The sequence below is a fragment of the Microcebus murinus genome, chromosome 2 (assembly GCF_040939455.1).
Source record: "Microcebus murinus isolate Inina chromosome 2, M.murinus_Inina_mat1.0, whole genome shotgun sequence".
NCBI classification, from domain to species: Eukaryota; Metazoa; Chordata; class Mammalia; order Primates; family Cheirogaleidae; genus Microcebus; species Microcebus murinus.
In genome coordinates, this window is record NC_134105.1 from 80,849,440 (window position 1) to 80,867,685 (window position 18,246).

General features: G+C 37.4%; 1 protein-coding gene and 1 pseudogene across 5 annotated transcripts in view; one reads left to right on the top strand and one right to left on the bottom strand.

Annotated features, from left to right (window-relative positions):
* TRMT13 (tRNA methyltransferase 13) overlaps positions 1 to 18,246 on the top strand; it is a 27,033-nt gene continuing 8,787 nt past the window's right edge. For 2 of the 5 annotated variants that reach the window (XM_012748600.3, XM_075999891.1), the window contains exons 1-7: positions 1 to 247; positions 3,489 to 3,535; positions 3,624 to 3,690; positions 10,226 to 10,288; positions 10,732 to 10,801; positions 10,955 to 11,061; positions 11,406 to 11,573. In XM_012748600.3, coding sequence (XP_012604054.1) covers positions 101 to 247; positions 3,489 to 3,535; positions 3,624 to 3,690; positions 10,226 to 10,288; positions 10,732 to 10,801; positions 10,955 to 11,061; positions 11,406 to 11,573 — 669 coding nt within the window. In that variant the 5' untranslated portion in view covers positions 1 to 100. Of the gene's footprint in view, positions 294 to 3,488; positions 3,536 to 3,623; positions 3,691 to 10,225; positions 10,289 to 10,731; positions 10,802 to 10,954; positions 11,062 to 11,405; positions 11,574 to 18,246 lie in introns of all 5 variants that reach the window. The other 3 variants (XM_075999890.1, XM_075999892.1, XM_012748597.3) reach the window with 2 other exon arrangements.
* Positions 7,794 to 8,287, bottom strand: LOC105862374 (U6 snRNA-associated Sm-like protein LSm5 pseudogene; annotated as a pseudogene).

The window sequence follows — 18,246 nt, forward strand, 5'->3', positions numbered from 1 at the left end:
TCTGAGGTAGCCATGTTTGTTAAGGGAAGGGGACCCGAAGGAAGCTGACAATTTTTCTTCTGGTTGCCAGACGCTGGCTACCTGAAGCGGGCCTTGAATTATGGCGGCCTCTGTGCCGATGCCTCCCGCGACTGGTTTTCCAGCTGAGGGTAGATGCAGTTATTATGTGGAAAAGAAGAAGCGGTTCTGCAGGATGGTGGTGGCTGCTGGAAAAAGGTTCTGTGGTGAACACGCTGGAGCCGCGGAGGTCTGGTATCGCCCTACCCTCTCGAGAGTCGGAAATAAGTTTCTCGGTGCGGTCGGTGCTGGACCCCGACCCCTCCCCTCTTTGACAGGTTTCTGCTTCTGTCCCCTGGATTCTCCAGCTTTTACTTTAATAAATGCAGTTTTGCCCTCCTTGCGGAGCGATGATGAGCCCTAGTGATGAACAGTGTTTTGTTTTACTAAGTAAAGCGCCGGCAGTGACCCCTTTATCTTGATCCTATTTCACGGTAATGGTAAATTTTAGTTATACTTCAAGCTACCTCTGCTCACCTTCCGCCTTCTTGATGGGAAGTGGTAGTTAAAGCAGTGATTGAAGTCCTCAGGTTTCACTACTTGTGTTCTAATTATTGTTTTCTGAATGAGAATCACTTGGGAATGTGGTTGAAAGAAACTTTCTTTAAAAATTAGACTTAACCTGTTAAGACGCAACTTAAAACTATTTGCTGGAATGGGAAAGGAAGGATTAAAAATATACAAAAATTGACCTTTTAAAATTGAGAACATAAATTTTGTTTGATAATAGTTATGCATATAATTGTACAACCAAACACTACTATCATATATTTCCTAAAGTAATTTACGTATATACAAATATGTAAAGTAAAAATAAAAGAGGAGCAGAATGCTGGTAGAAAAAGAACATGTCTAATAGCATTAGAAGAAATAAACTAAATAGACCAACATTTGGTTTCATGCCTTCTGAATATCCGAAGTATACCCACGATTGTATTGACTGGCTTTTAGGGGACGAGCAAACATCTGTTGGTTGAAGAATGAGATTTATGTTAGGAGAAGGATTTTGTTCCCACTCTGTTGCAAGGCCTTAGACTTCACCTTATTCAGACATCTGGTAGGTGAATGCAAATGATGTTAGTAGTAGAATATGAATAAATCCTTACAAGCTGATCAGTATTCCTAGAGAGGAATAGTATTAGTTCTTTGAGGAAAGACTGCAAAACACCAAGTGGAAACACTTTTCATGACTATGATTTGGTTGTGAATTATAGCCATCCTCTTGAATCTGCAATTTATGATATAATTGGACATTGTGTTTCCATCTTTTTTTTTTTTTTTTTTTTGAGACAAGAGTTTCGCTTTGTTGTCCAGGCTAGAGTGAGTGCCGTGGCATCAGCCTAGCTCACAGCAACCTCAAACTCCTGGGCTCAAGCGATCCTCCTGCCTCAGCCTCCCGAGTAGCTGGGACTACAGGCATGTGCCACCATGCCCGGCTAATTTTTTATATATATATCAGTTGGCCAATTAATTTCTTTCTATTTATAGTAGAGACGGGGTCTCACTCTTGCTCAGGCTGGTTTTGAACTCCTGACCTTGAGCAATCCGCCCGGCTCGGCCTCCAAAGAGCTAGGATTACAGGCGTGAGCCACAGCGCCCGGCCTGTTTCCATCTTTTTTAAGTATCATATATAGCTGTGATGACACCACTTTTGTGCATTTTTACCAAGTGGTTCTCACCTGGGGATGATTTTGCCCCCCCCCCCCCAGTAGATACATCTGAAGACATTTTGGTTGTCAACAACTGGAGAGTATTACTGGCATCTAATGGGTAGAAACCAAAGATGCTGCTAAACCTCCTACAAAGCACAGGACAGCCCCCACACCCCCACCTCAAAAAAAGAATTATCCAGCCCCAAACATCAATAGTGACAAGGTTAAATAACCCTGTTTCTAAATCCAAATAATAAATGTGGTTTTTTTTTCCTACTCTACAGTTAGGCTTCTGGGGTTAAAATAATCTTTTCTTATGTGGAGGTTAGGTTTTAAAGTCAGCAAAACAGTATTGACGATTTCTTAGCTTTTCCATGAAATTCATTGTACATAGCTTCATGGATATGCTGAGAAGCACACCAGAATTGAAATAAATTGTAGTAACAGCTAACACTTAGCATTACTTCATGACCAGCACTATAATGGGAGGTTTTGAGTTTGTCTTTTTGTTTATTAGATCACTTAATTTTCACAAGCCTTAGGAGGTAATACATGATTTTCTCATCTTTTAAATGAGGCGATAAGCCTGCCTAAGGTCAGAGGACCAGTGGCTGATAGAGCTGGGAATCATACCGAGGCAGTCTGGCTAGACTGTGGTTTTAAGGATTACACTCTCCCGTTTCATGCAGAGTCATTTGGAATGTTGGGTAGAAGTGCCAACACTATTAATTTTCCTTTCTTTTTTCCTAGTGTATATTACAGTCATGTGCCACATAACATTTCAGTCAATGACAGACTGCATTTATGACGGTGGTCCCATAAGATAATACCATATTTTTACTTTGCCTTTTCTGTGTTTAGAGACACAAATACTTACCCTTGTGTTACAATTGCCTACAGTATTGAGTACAGTAATATGTGCTACAGGTTTGTACTGTATGAGCAGTAGGCTGTACCATACAGCCTAGATGTATGGTAAACTATACCATATAGGTTTGTATAAGTATATTCTATGGTGTTCTCCTAACAACAAAATCACCTAAAGAGGTGTTTCTCAGAACATAACCCCATCATGAAGCGATGCATGGCTGTAGTTAAATCCATGTTACTTAGTAATGAAAAGGTTAGAACTACTATACTGAAAAGTTACAAAGCCAATAAAATGTGGCACATACCAAATGGTTAAATGCCATGTTTTATTATTTCTAAGAAACTTTTGAAAATATGTGTTAACATCTCTAAAATCAGGATGCATCTTAAAACCCATAAGCCATCATTTAAATGGGCAGCATTTTCTACAAAAAATACTAAGTATTTGAGATAATGCATATTTATTTAGTTCAATTTAGCCATTCCACAACGTATATGTATTTTAAAACATGTTGTACAGGTTAAATATATACCATTTTTATTTGTCGATTAAAGTAACATAAAATAGCATTGTTTCTTTCTTGGTAGTACATAAAATAGTAGTGCATATCATAATCAATGCTATCTTAGATTCTAAATTTCATATGTAGGCCTTCTCTAAAACCTATTTGAAGCTATAGACCCTGTTTGTCCAAAGCAGTATTTGTTCATATATACATAAGCTAGCTACACTAGAGATTTTTTGTTAAACCCTTATGACCTGATTTTTACCAATGTTTTTATTATGTCCTTTTGAGGTTTCCTCATCTTGTTTTGAGAATGCAGAGACACTGAAATTATATCTAGTATCTGTAAGTATTAATAATAAATTTATAATTTTATTAAAATGTGTCCCTTTTGATTTATTAGGAAGAAGATACTCGGAAAAGAATCCTGTGTCCTTTAGATCCCAAACAGTAAGTACGGATCAGATAAAGGTTTTTCTGTGCTGGCAACAGTTATTATCACAAGTCTTATTTTAAATAATTTTCTTTTTAAATTTAGCACAGTATATGAAGATCAACTAGCAAAGCATTTGAAAAAATGTAACTCAAGAGAGAAGCCAAAACCCGTAAGTGTTTGATCAGTAAAGTTGAATGGTGAAATGTGTGGTGTGTAATGTTTTTATATATATATGTGTGTGTGTGTGTGTATATATATATATACTTAGTATATTACAAACATGAATATTTAATAAGATTCATGCCTCAAGGCTTTAATTTGGTAAATGTACTTGATGTATGTAGGATATCAGGCAGTAAATCCACTTACAGTCTTAATTCAGAGAATAGAATTTTATGCAACATGAGTTTTCTTCAGAGTATAATTTCACAGTTTAGTTATTGAAAGATATTTACTTAGTGTCTACTAAATTTACCTCAATAAAATATGATCCCGGCCTTCAAGGAGCTTATTTGAGACTGACAAATAAACTTGGAAATAAGGAATAAATGAAAGAAGAAAGAAGTAAGCACGTGATGAGAGCACATACTTGAATCAAAACTAAAATTAAATCCAAGAGTCAAGAAAGGCTTTCCAGAAGAAATAACAGTTGAGCTGATTCTTGATATGGCAAAGAAAAGGAAAAAGAGTCCTTCTAAGCAGAAAGGACAGCATGTACAAAAGTATGGAGCTGAGAAACTACATGATGCTTTCAAGAAATTTGAACTTTATTCTGAAAGATATGGGAAACTACTGATAGACTTTAAGCTCAGGACTGGTGTGGTCAAATTTACCTCTTAGAAAACTTTCTTTTATAGCAGTATAGGAAGATAGCTTGGAATCAGGAAGACTAGTTAGGAGGCTATTATTGAAATCCAGGTAGCATATGGTAAAACACTGAATTAACAAAGATGGAAAGTGTAGGGATGGATGTACAAATTATTTAGGTAGCAGAGTCAGTAAAACTTGGTGACTGATTAGATATTTGGAGCTGGATATATGAGTCTGAAACTCTTTAGAGCTGCGGTCCCCAACGTCTGGGCTGAGGCCTGGTATAGCTCTGTGCCCTATTAGGAAATGGGCTGCACACCAATATCTCCCCCATCCACGACACCTCACCCCCAGTCCATGGAAAAATTCCATGAAACTGTTCCTTGGTGCCAAAAAGGTTGGAGACTGCTGCTTTAGAGCAAGTAATCTAAATTTGGAAGTCAAATACATGAAAGTCATAGATGAAGCTTTGGATTTTTAAGTTACCCAGGGTAAGTGATTAGAAGAAAAAGAAAGGGACTGTTTATTCAATAGATACTAATTGGCCATTTATGCCAGACATTGTACCAAGTATCCTACCTAGAAGAACATTACAATATAGTGGGGGAAATGGAAAATGCAATAACATATGTGCTAAAATCGATAAAAATATAGGATGCTATGGGAGAATAAAGGAGACAGGACTGGGTGTGGTGGCTCACATCTATAATCCTAGCACTCTGGGAGGCCGAGTTGGGAGGATTGCTTGAGGTCAGGAGTTCGAGACCAGCCTAAGCAAGAGTGAGACCCCATCTCTACTAAAAATAGAAAAATTAGCTGGGCATGGTGGTGGTCACTTGTAGTCCCAGCTACTTGGGAGGCTGAGGCAGGAGGATCACTTGAGCCCAGGTGTTTTGAGGTTGCTGTGAGCTAGGCTGACTCCATGGCACTCTAGCCTGGGCAACAGACTCTGTCTCAAAAATAAATAAATAAATCAATAAATAAAGGAGAAAGGCCCAAATATTTTTTGGAGTATATAGGGAGTGAGAGAAATGGGGAAGAAGTCGGGGAGGGTTCTTTAAAGGAGGTATCATGTAAGATGAGACATAAAGGTCAAAGGAGAATCAGCCAGACAAGGAGGCAAATATGTGCCAAGGCCTAGGAGCGAGAGTAGATAGCACTGGCATTTCACCTGGTGTGAGAGTAAAGTACAGTGGGAGAGCTGAGTAAAAGACTAGATTTGAGTGGTAGCTAAGGAGTAGATCATGAGACCAAGGATGGAACTCTTGGTGACACTGACATTAAAGGGTGAGGTGCTAATAGGAACCATAGGAAAAGATTGAGAAAGGGTGGCTAAAAAGATAAAAAAGAGAAAAAGTAGAAGAACATGGTGTATCAGAAACCAGGGAAAGAAGAATTTAAAAAAGAAGAGTAATCAACAATGAATAGCACTGCAAAGAATCAAGTAAGGTAAGGACTGAAAAGAAACCATTGGATTGGCAATATGGTTGTTGTTAAAGATCAAAGACCTTAGTAAAATACATACTTAATAGGGTGAGTTGGGCAGAAAATCAGACTGGAGTGATATATGAGTAATTGGAAGATTAGGCAGTAAAAATCACAAGAATAGACATTTTTTTTTCTGAGACAGGGTTTCACTATGTTACCCAGGCTGGTCTTGAACTCCTGTGCTGAAGCAATCCTCCTGCCTCAGCCTCCAGAGTAGCTGGGACTACAGGTGTGTGCCACCACACCTGGCTAAGCCTAGCCTCTTTAAAGAAATTTGGCTATGAATAGAATTCGAGAGTTAGAATGACAGAGAGGATGGCAGGATAGAGGGAGTGTGTTTTAAAATTGGAGAAATTTTGTTTTATTTACAGTTGACCTTTGAACAACATGGGTTTGAACTATGTGGATCCACTTTTATGTGTATTTTTTCAACCAAATATGGAATGAAAATACAGTATTCATATGATGAAACCCACATTTAAAAGAGGCAACTTTTCCTTCCACAGGGCTGACTGGGGGACTTGAGTATGCACAGTTTCAGTATATGTGGGATGTTCTAGAATCGATCTCCTGCATATACTGGGGGACAATTGTACTAAGAGTAAAGAGCCAGTAGAGAGGAAGAAACTGGAAATAGAAGAGGGCATCACTAATGGTGGAAGGCTTCTCAGGTAGCAGGCAGGGATGGGGAACAGAGGGATAGATCTACTGAGATAGATGGGAAGGAGTAAAATATATCTGTTCAGGCAAAGTTGAGCTGACAGGAAAACTAAATGAGAAAGTTCTCATTTGATAGCAACACTTTTCTTGTTGAAGTAAGAGAGAAGGTGATTGAGAGGGATGATGGCACAGTAGGAGATTTGAGGAGAGAGGCAAAAGTTTAGAATTAGGATTATGGAGTATAATTGCTGGGCATCTTTGAGAGTCAGACTAGGTATGAAGATAATGAATTTGAACTGGCATCAGTCCAAATGACTTCAGCAGTGGTCAGCACTCCAGATGTTGTAGTTAAAAATCATATTAATGCAGGCATTGAGTTTTGCAAGGATGGGTGTGACAGAATAACCAGATTGTGAGAGAGAATGATTATAGTGGCTATCTAAACTGGATGGCATGAAACAGAAGCCAGAAATTAGTTGATAAAAGGTCTTTAAAAGGTGGAAGACTATGATTAGGAATAAGAGAATAAAAAAGAAGAACATGATTAGGAACAAGAGACTCAATATGCATTGTACTAGCATAGTATAAAGTTATGGTCAGAAAATGGGTTAATGGAGTTTAAGATTTTAGAAGCAAATGGTTCACAGTAATGCCAGAGTCTAGAGGGCCCATGGAAGTACTTTGCAGAAGTAGAGTGAACATTATTAGAATTAAGAAAGTCAAGCAGAGCTATTATGCTTAGGTGGCTTGAACACATTGTCATATTGGCTGGATTTGGAGTAGAAAGGACAACTTCAAGACCCTGTGAATGTTGGGTAATGACTAGCAGATTGGTAGTTGATAACCCTGAAAGATTTAGAGGATGGTTTAGGAGCTTGGTGTTTCTCAGTGGGGGCTTTTGGCATTTTGAGTGGGACAGTCCAAGCCTATGTATTCTAAAGCATCCTGTACATTTGAAAGTATCCATCCTGGTTTCTGAGAAGCAAATGTCAAGTGTATTTGTCAAGAACCATGAAGAATCTGAAATTTTCTTATTTCTAGGCTATTGAGTTAGCCTACCATAGGTTTCTGGATGCTAGCAGAAGACATGAGATTCCTGAGTCAGAGACAAAAAACAAAAGACTTCGATCACTCACCACACAGCAAGCAACATGAGCTTGTTTGCATCTGTTCCCTTTGCTACTCAAGGCTAGCTAAGTCAGCATGGAGGCACCTAGATAGATGCTGCATGTACAATGGGCTTGTGTTACAGCTGGGGATCCCCAAGCCTAGGAAATATAAATTATTATTTTTTTTTTTAACAAAAAACATCTTTATTTTAGTCTTCAAAGAAGAAATTCTTTTCTTCTTTTTCCAAGATAATCATGATTAACTTACAAAATGGGTATACATCTTCAAAGTATTTCCCTTTAACGGGAAACTGCTTTATAGGATCTAAATATTAAAAAGTAAAAAAAAAAAATCCATTTTTTTGTCATTTTAAGACAAAACAGAATCTAGCATAAGTCAAGGAAACCCATTCATACTTCAGGTCCTTCTCCTCCAGGAACCAGCATTGTTATATTATTTCCATTTAGCAAATCTGATCTAATTTAGTAATTCTTCTTCCTTCTGGTGTGATTTCAAATTCAGTGACATCTTCTAGTACCATATTGACAAAGTCATCAAATCCTAGAAGAGTACCAACGATTTCCTTATCGCTCTTCATAACAATATGAATTCTTGATCCTATACATTTGTCCACAAGCTCTAGCGGCAGCAACTGCGACGGGTTGGTAGTGCGTTAGCCGCCATGGCTAGGCCGGAAGTGGCCTACCGGAAATATAAATTATTTTTAAATTGGGCGATGAGCAAACCTTCCTGACCTTTGTTCTGTAAGTAGACATTTATTTATTATACTGTACAATAACTAAGCCTGCCCTGTTATCTAGGAAGAGACACTGGGTACTTGGTATACAAGTGTCCTTGAAAACATAGTCTGGACCAAAGATAATCAGTGCCTCTGATTCTAAGACTTGTAGAAAATCAAGAGATCCATGGGAGGCGTGTGTCCCAATAGCACTTCTCACTTATTTTGACAATAAAATATTCCCCCATATTTTTGCAAATTCTTCCCAGTTGAGAACCACTGGACCACATGGCATAGCCTCAAAAGAGAGTATTTTTACATTAAGATGCTGTAGAAGAAAAATGATAACTCCTCACCACTACCCTATTAGGACTTAGTCACTTTAGTAGAAAGAGAATGTTGGCTTTGCTTATAAGTATCTTCCTTACCTAATTGCCAGCTTTCAGTTAAAGCAAGCAAGTGGAATATGTACTCTGGGAAAAGTTTGAGAGAAGAGGTAAATTTATTAAAAATGGAATGCCTTGGGTGAGTTTTATTGCATTCCTGCACACAGTGGCAAGGAAATGGATAAAAGCAGTGGGGTGATAAGATAGAGGAAAAGAATGTAGAGAAGTATTTAATCTGGTACATTATGTAGAATAAGAATCTTAGAACCCAGGTAAAGGCATATTGTTCTGCTTTACTTTGGGAAACCAGTCATCAATTTTTAAACATGTTGTATATTACATGAAAATAAGTGGTGATAAATCTCTCTAATATAAATAGTTTTCACATTTAAAAATCTAATCCACAGTATAAGTTACCTGGAGCACTCTTTGCAACCATTTTGAACTAAGAGTCCATCAAGTTCTATAGTTATGGCTAATGTTCTATTATAATGTTGTCAGTCATCCAATAAAGCATTGTCATTCCTGCAATCTTCACCCATTCCACTCATTTACCAGTTTCCTTTGCTATCCATATAAGGAAAGCTACCAACACACAATCAGAATATTATCTTTCTGCCATCTGTGTAACAAAAATCCACTACTATGCATAACATAATGTCCCAGGAGTTGTTTTTACATTTAAAACAGGATTTGTGGAAATAGCACTATTTTCGTTCATCTAGATCTAAACTATTCAGTATGGCAGCCAATAGCCACATATTTAAATCTGAATTAATTAATTAAAACTAAATAAAAAATCCATTTCCTCAGTCACACTAGCCATATTTCAAGGCCAGTGGCTGCCATGTTGGCCACAGCAGATATAGAACATCTCCATCATTGCGGAAAGTTCTATTGGACAATGCTGATATAGATCCTTACCTAGAATGTATACCTCTGTAGAAGGACTAGAAACATCTCATTATATTAATTTAAATAAGTGTCACAGGACATTTATTTTTTTGATTTTTAATTAATATTTTAAAGTAGAAGAAATCAGAATTAATACCATTGTGATATCTATATTTTATCTATTTTTGGTCATGTTGCATGTCTGGTAAACAGCTTTATGTTTTTGGTACTTTGTTGTTTTTGCTGCAACTCCATAAAGGAAACTTGGCACAGGCCTCAGTCTATTCTGTAGATAGGTAAAACTTTAATAAAAACTACAAATCTCTTTAGACTATAAATACTTATTCAAATAACCACCTCACTAGAATATAAGGTCAATGGATGTAGAGATTTTTGTCTCTTATATTATCTACTGTGCCTAGCACTTAAACCAAACTTGGGACTATAGTAGGTACTCAATAATGACTAAATGAATAAATGGAGGAAGGAAGAATGGCAGGTACATAGTATGGAATGAAGGGAATAGTATAGTACATAGTATGGAATGAATGGAATTTTCAGCTTAATTTTTGTGATCTTCACATTATTAACAATATTGTGGTTTTGTTTTTATTAAGGATTTCTTTATTCAAGATATTAATGCAGGCTTAAAAGATGAAACAGAAATACCTGAACAATTAGTAAGTACATTGACTTAATATTTAATTTTAAAAGGTATTTATAAGCTATCTCTATGTTGTAAATAAGTCATGTTGCAATTTTTATTTCAAATAAAACTGTTGTTTTGAATTTACAATGCATTTGTTGTATGATCAATATTATTGGTAATTGCTGGTTCTCAGACCAGCTCATGCCCCATAACAAGACAAGCTGCAATATGGCCCTGAGTCCTCTTTGATTCTTGAATTCTTCTGAGCCTAAACTTGTTCTTGACCCTGAGGAGGTTAGCTGAATTAAAGTAGCATGGCAGAGATAGAGCAGAGGCTTAGCAGTTAGACCAGGGAAAAGGCCTTATCAGAAAGAAGAGCCTAAGCTGCATGGGAATTGCCCAACTGTTAAGTCTCTATCCTGCTACTTTATGGCACTTTTTGGCTACATTATTTAGTTTTATTTTTGTATATAGGTTCCAATTTCTTCTCTATCTGAAGAGCAGTTGGAAAAGTTAATTAAGAAATTGAGAAAAGCAAGTGAAGGTAAGTCTGCCTAAAATTGCAAGTTAAATTATTTTAGAGTAATAGATGGTATATGACTTGCTACCATTCTGGTTTAAAATATGTTACTACCATTATTCAGAATCCTACAATTTCATTTGGTTTCTTAAGCTATTGTGTTTATGTTTGACACAGGTTTGAATTCTACACTTAAAGATCATATTATGTCCCATCCAGCTTTACAAGATGCCCTTAATGACCCTAAAAATGGTGATTCTGCAACCAAGCACCTGAAACAGCAGGTATGTTTAGGTTACAGTAACCCTACTAAAAATGGCCTTTGTTCATTTGTTAAAAGCTTTCTAAATATAGTTGTTATTGAGATTTTATTCCACTTACCTTTCAGTGTACAAAATATTTCCATTTAAAAAAATATGTATACACATATATAAAAAATTGGGGCTATAGATATGGTTTTGAGTAGCAAGTATTAAATATTTAAAAGCAAGAGAAAAAGAATTTAAAACCAAATAGAAATTATCACTGTGATAAACATACTGTTGTATGTAGAAATTACCTTGCTATTTTCCCATTTGAGCCAAATGTGTTTGCTCTATTTTATAAAATAATCTTGTGAAGTTTGCAGGCTTCTATTTTAGGTAACATTGAAAAATTAAAGTTACTTGGTCCAAGAAGATGCTTTGTTGAGTTTGGAGCAGGAAAGGGAAAATTATCTCATTGGGTTGATATTGCCTTAAAAGATGCTGAAAAAGTTCACTTCATCTTAGTAGAAAAGGTGACCACAAGATTCAAGGTAAGTGAAATCATTGCAGTACATTAGTAACCAAACTTTGTTTGCATTTTTCTTATTTGAAAAAAATGACAGAAACATATCTTAAAGAAAATAAAAAATGAATTTTCTTTTTTATCTATTCAATTTTAGCTTTTTATCAGTTTTAATTATATCAATGAATTGTCTTAAACTGAAGGTGATTTTGGTTTTTTTATTTCAAAATATTAAGGGGATACCAGTGTTTTTGTTACCTAGATACCTTGTATAAATGCTTAAGTCAGGGCTTTTGATGTGTCCGTCATCAGAATAGTGTTCGTTGTACCCAATAGTTAAGTTTTTATCCTACCCTCCCTCCTCCTCCTTGGTTTCCAATGTCCTTTATATCTTTTCGTGCCTGTATGTACCCATCATTTAGCTCTTACTTATCAGTGAGAACATACAGTATTTGGTTTTCCATTTCTGAGATACTTCACTTATGATAATAGACTCCACTTCCATCCAAGTTGCTGCAAATTACATTATTTCATTCCCTTTTGTGCCTGAGTAGTACTCCATGGTGTATATACATATACCACATTTTCTTTATCCACTTGTGAATTTATGGGCACTTAGGCTGGTTCCACATCTTTGCAATTTTGAATTGTGCTGTGAAAAACATTCGAGTGCAGTTGTCTTTTTGATAAAATGACTTCATTTCCTTTCAGTAAATATGCAGTAATGTGATTGCTGAATCAAATAGTAGGACTACATTTATTTCTTTGAGGAATCTCCTTATTGTTTTCCATAGAGGTTGTACTAATTTGCAGTCCTACCAACAGTGTATTCCTGTCTCTCTGCATCCACAGCAACATCTATTGTTTTTTGACTTTTTAATGATGGCCATTCTGATAGGGAGAGGATGGTACTGTACCTCTTTGTAGTTTTAATTTGCATTTCCCTGATGATTAGTGGTGTTGAGCATTTTTTCATATGTTTGTAGACCATTTTTCTATCTTTGAAAACTTCTTTTTATGTCTTTTGCCCACTTTTTAATGGGGTTGTTTGTTTTTTTCCTGATGATTAGTTTGAGTTGTTTGTAGATTCTGGATATCAGTCCCTTGTTGGATGTATACTTTGTGAATATTTTCGCCCATACTATAGGTTATCTATTCACTCTGTTGATTCTTTCCTTTGCTGTACAAAAGCTTTTTAATTGAATCAAGGCCCATTTATTTTTGTTGTTGCTATAATTGGCTTTGGGGTCTTAGTCATAAATTCTTTGCTTAGGCCAATGTCTGGAAGAGTTTTTCCTACTTTTTCTTCTGGAATTGTTATGGTTTCATGCCTTACATTTAAGTCTTATCCATCTTGAATTACTTTTTGTATATGGTGAGAGTTAGGGGTCCTGTTTCATTCTTCTACGTGTGCTGATCCAATTTTCCCAGCACCATTTATTGAATAGGACTTTCTTTCCCTAATGTATGTTGTTTTCTGCTTTGTTAAAGATCAGTTGATCATAGTTCTATGGTTTTATTTCTGGATTTTCTGTTCTGTTGCATTGTTCTATGTCTCTACTTTTATACAAGTACCATACTATATTCCTTACTATAGCCTTGTAGTAAAATTTGAAATCAGGTCATGTGATGCCTACAGATTTATTCTTTTTGCTTAGGATTGCTTTGATTATTCAGTCTTTTCTGGTTCCAAATGAAGCTTAGGATTATTTTGTCTAGGTCTGTGAAATAAGACATTTGTATTTTGATGAGGATTGCATTGAGTCTGTAAATCACTTTGGGCAATATGGACATTTTAATGATGTTGATTCTGCCCATCCATGAGCAAAGAATGTTTTTGCATTTGTTTGTGTCATCTGTGGCTTCTTTCATCAGTGCTTTATAGTTTCCTTGTAGAGATCTTTCACCTCTTTGGTTAAGTATATTCCTAGGTATTTTATTTTCTTTGTAGCTATTCTGAATGATATTGAGTCCTTGATTTGACTCTCAACTATTACTAGTATATAGAAATCTACTGATTTGTGTGCATTGATTTTGTTACCTGAGACTTTGCTGAATTTATTTATCAATTCTATGAGTCTTTTGGTGGTGTCTTTAGGGTTTTCTAGATACAAAATCATATGGTCAGCATACAAGGATAATTTGACCTCCCATTTCCCAATTTGTATGCCCTTTCTTTCTCTTGCCTGATTGCTCTGGCTAGGACTTCCAATGTTATGTTGAATAGAAGTGGTGACAGTGGGCACCCTTGTCTTTTTCCAGTTCTTAAGGAGAATGTTTTCAGCTTTTCTCCATTAAGTGTGATGTTGGCTGTGGTACAATATATTGGCTTTTATAATTTTGAGGTATGTTCCTTCTGTACCTAATTTGTACCATGAAAGGGTACTGAATTTTATTGAATGTTTTTTCTGCATCTATTGAGATGATCATATGGTTCTAGTTTTTGCTTTTGTTTATGTGGTGAATTGTTTTATTTATTTGCATATATTGAACCATCCTTGCATCCCTGGGATAAAACCCACTTAGTCATGATGAATTATCCTTTTGATAGATTTTTGAATTTGGTTTGCTAGTATTTTGTTGAGGACTTTTGAATCCATGTTCATATTGGTCTTTAGTTTTCTTTTTTTGTCATTTCTTTTCCTGGCTTTGGTATGTAATTGGATACTGGCTTCATAGAATGAGTTAGGGAGGATTCCTTCCTTCTCCATATTATGGGATAATTTCTGTAGGATAATTACCAGTTCCTCTTTGTAGGTCTGGTAGAATTCGGCTGTGAATTCCTCTGGTCCAGGGTACTCTTTTGTTAGGAGATTTTTTATTACTACTTTAAGTTTGCTGCTTATTATTATTCTGTTCAGGATTTCTGTTTCTTCCTGATTCGAGTTTTGAAGATTGCATGTTTCCAGGAATTTATCCATTTCTTCTAGGTTTTCTGGTTTGTTTGCATAGAGGTTTTTGTGGTATTCACAGATGATATTTTGTATTTCTTTGGTATCAATTATAATGTCTCTTTTGTGATATTTCTGTCTTTTTGTTAAAGGCATTTGAGACTATGAATTTTCTCCTTAGGACTGCTTTTGCTATATCTCATAGATTTTGAAAGCTTTGTATCCCCTTTTTCCTTCAGTTCAAGGAGTCTTTTGATTTCCATCATAATTTCATCATTTACCCAAGGATTGTTCAACAGCAGATTGTTTAATTTCCATGACTTTCTATAGAATTCAGTGTTTCTCTTGGAATTGATTTCTAGTTTTATTCCACTATGGTCTGAGAAAAGACACATGGCATGATTTTGATTTTTTTGAATTTGCTGAGACTGATTTTGTGACCTAAGATATGATCAATCTTGAAAAATATCTCATGTGCTGATGAGAAGAAGGTATATTCAGTAGTTTGGGGGAGAATGTTCTGTAAATGTCTTTTAGGTCCATTTGTTCTAGAGTCTCATTTAAGTCCATTGTTTCTTTATTCATTTTCTGCTTCAGTGATCTGTCTAGTTCTGTCTGTAGAGTGTTGAAGTCCCCAGCTATTAAGATGCTACTGTTTGTTTCTTTGCTTAGAGCTTGCAGAATTTGTTTTGTAAACCTGGGAGCTCCAGTGTTAGGTGCATATATTTTAGGATTGTTATACCTTTTTGTTGAATTGCTCCCTTTACCATTTTATAAAGTATATCTTTGTCTTTTTTTTTTTTTTACCATTGTTTATTTAAAGTCTATTTATAAGCAGAAACAAAGATCTTTAAAGATAAAAAGAAATAAATAAATAAAGTCTATTTTATCTGATATGGGAATGGCTACACTCACTCACTTTTGGTTTCTGTTGGCATGGAATTTTTTTCCATCCTTTGACCTTGAGTCTCTCCATGTCCTTGTGGGTTCAGTGTGTTTCCTGGAGACAGCAGATATTTGGGTTGTGTTTTCCCATCCATTCAGCCAGTCTATATCTTTTAAGAGAAGCATTCAGACTGTTCACATTGAGTGTTGGTATTGGTGTACTGTTCTATTCATCATATTGGATGATTATTGTTTTGTTTTCCCTCTTGTGCTATTGTTTTAGAAGAGCTGTGAGATTTACCTTTTGGGTATTTTTACACTGGTTCATATCTATTATGCAGTTCCATGTGTAGTATACTTTCAAGCACTTCCTGTAGGGCAGGTTCAGTAGTGACAAATTCCTTTAGCATTTGCTTGTCTGGAAAAGGCTTTATTTCTTCTTTATTTAAGAAATTTAGTTTTGCATGATATAAGATTCTTATATGGCAGTTATTCTGCTTAAGAAGACTGAAAGTGGGTCCCCAATTCCTTTGGGCTTATAAGGTCTCCGCTGAGAAGTCTGCTGTTAGCCTGATGGCTCTCCTTTGTAGGTTAATTGTTGCTTTCATCTTGGAGCTTGTAGAATTTTCTCTTTCATTTTTACTTTGGCTAGGTTAATGATTTGGAGTGTCTTAGAGATGTTCTATTTGCTATGAATCTTCCTGATTTTCAGTGACCATGTTGTGTCTGGATATCTGAATCTCTGATGATGCCAGGGAAGTTCTCCTCAATAATTCCCTTGAATAATTTTTCCATGCTTTTAGCTTTTTCTTCTTCCAGGATACCTGTAGTATATTGGCTCATTTCACATAGTCCCATATTTCTCTGAGTGATTGTTCATTTTTCTTTTTCCTGTGTCTTTGACTGATTGGGTTAGTTTAAAAGCCTTGTCTTCAAGCTCTGAGATTCTTTATTCAGAATAAAGAATCTGAATTCTTTATTGGTCTAGTCTGTTGTTGAAGCTTTCTGCTGTATTTTGTAATTCCCTAAATGACCCTTTCATTTCTTTAAATTCTGTCATATCCTTTCTTATGTTGTCTCTTCAGTGACTTCATATTTTTCATTTGTGTCCTGAAATATTTTTTTGGTTTCTTTTTTTGGTTTTCAACTTTCTCTTCAATTCCATTCATGTTTTGCCATCCATATTCGGAAATCCATCTCTGACATTTTGACAGTTTCCTTCTGGTTGGGGTTTGTTGCTGCAGATGCACTGTGATCCTTAGAGGGTGTCAGACTAGCTTGTTTTTTCATATAGCTAGAATTCTTTTGTTTGTTTCTTCTCATCTGAAACCTCTATTCTCAGCTCAGGGCTGATAGGTTTTCAGCATACCTCTTCTCCTTTTCTGGGATCTCTCCTACTTAGCGAGGAGGAGAAATCCCTGGATAGCGCTTTTGTATCCTACTATAGAGGATTGACCTGGCAGGAGAGGAGCGGATGCACTAAGAGCCTGTAACACAGCTGTTCTCCTGCATCATCTAGTTACCCTACAGTTGTCACAGTCCAAGCCAGTGCTTGGATACTCGTTTGGATTGGCAGGTTGGTCCCCAGGCTGCTGTTAAAAGCTTGGGCTGGGGACTAGGCAAATCCTTCTCCATGTAGGTCAGTGACATGACCTTGACCGGTGCCTGAGCAGGTCATGGGACCTTGGTGGGTGCCTGGAGGTGTCACAGGACTGCAGCCTGTGGTGGGGCTAGTCTTGGGATCTTGGCAGTTTCCTGCACAGGTTGTGGGATGTTGGCAGGCTCTAGGGCAGGTCATGGGACCTGGGGCAGCACCTGGGTGCATAATGGGACTGCAACCAGTGGGGGGGGGAGGTCTTGGGAACTTGTTGAGTGTCTATGTGGGATGCAGTATCTTTGCAGACATCTGGACAGGTTGGGGGTCTTGGCCGGTGCTTGGGCAGATTGAAGGACCACAGCCAGTGGTGGGGTGATTCCTCAGGCTGTAGTAGCTGGCAAGGCTAGTGTGATGTGCAGTGCCTTGCCAGGAACTCACAGTAGCTGGAGCTCTCCCTCCACCCAGGTCTGATTGTGGCAACTGCTGTGGTGTTACTCAGGTGGCAGTGGCAGTGCTATTGAGACGGCAAGATGGCTGTGGCAGATGCTGAGGACTGATGAGCACCTGCTCTGTTCAGATCCCTAGGAGGCAGCCAGTAGGGGGGTTGAGGTGGTGCATGGCACCCAGTCACAGTGTGCATGAGAGAACCTGCCCTCCCTTGTCCCTCTCTGATCCAGCAGGGATAATGGGGAGGCAGCTGCAGTGGAACTGACCCCTGTGCAGACTGGGCAGCCTGGGGCTGAGAGGGCAGATTGGTGTCTGTTGCCATGTCCTGGGACCAGAAGTTGGTGGGACCCCACTGTGCCCATTCTCCAGTGCAATGCTGCTGTAGTCTCCAAGCTCGTTGATCAGTTTGGAGCCATGCTGTGTTAGAGACCTCCTCACAGCTTGATCTCAGTGTCTGCTGGGGGAGTACAGAGCCTAAGGGATCTCTCGCCTAACCCTTCCCCATGTGTGCACACTTCCCCCAGGTATCTTCCGGTCTTGCCGAGCAGATCACCTTGCCTCTCTCTCTCCTTCTTTGGGTATCTCCGGTCACTTCTCTGATGATTCATAATGCTCTCTCCAAAAGCATTGTGGGTAGAGGTCTATCCACAGGTGACCCTCCACCCACAATCTTTGATCATCTCCTTGAGAGCAGCAAGTGCAGCCTGCTTCTAGTCTGGCTTCTTGGCTTCTCCCTCTGATGTTTTTTAATCTAAGTTTTGATAGTCCATTTATCTGAGTTCTTAAAATTATTTGCAGAGACAGGAAAATATATAGAAAGAGCCAAGCTCAAGCTAGGAGTTAAGTCTTGGATCCTCAGGTGGGCATGGTATCACCTATAA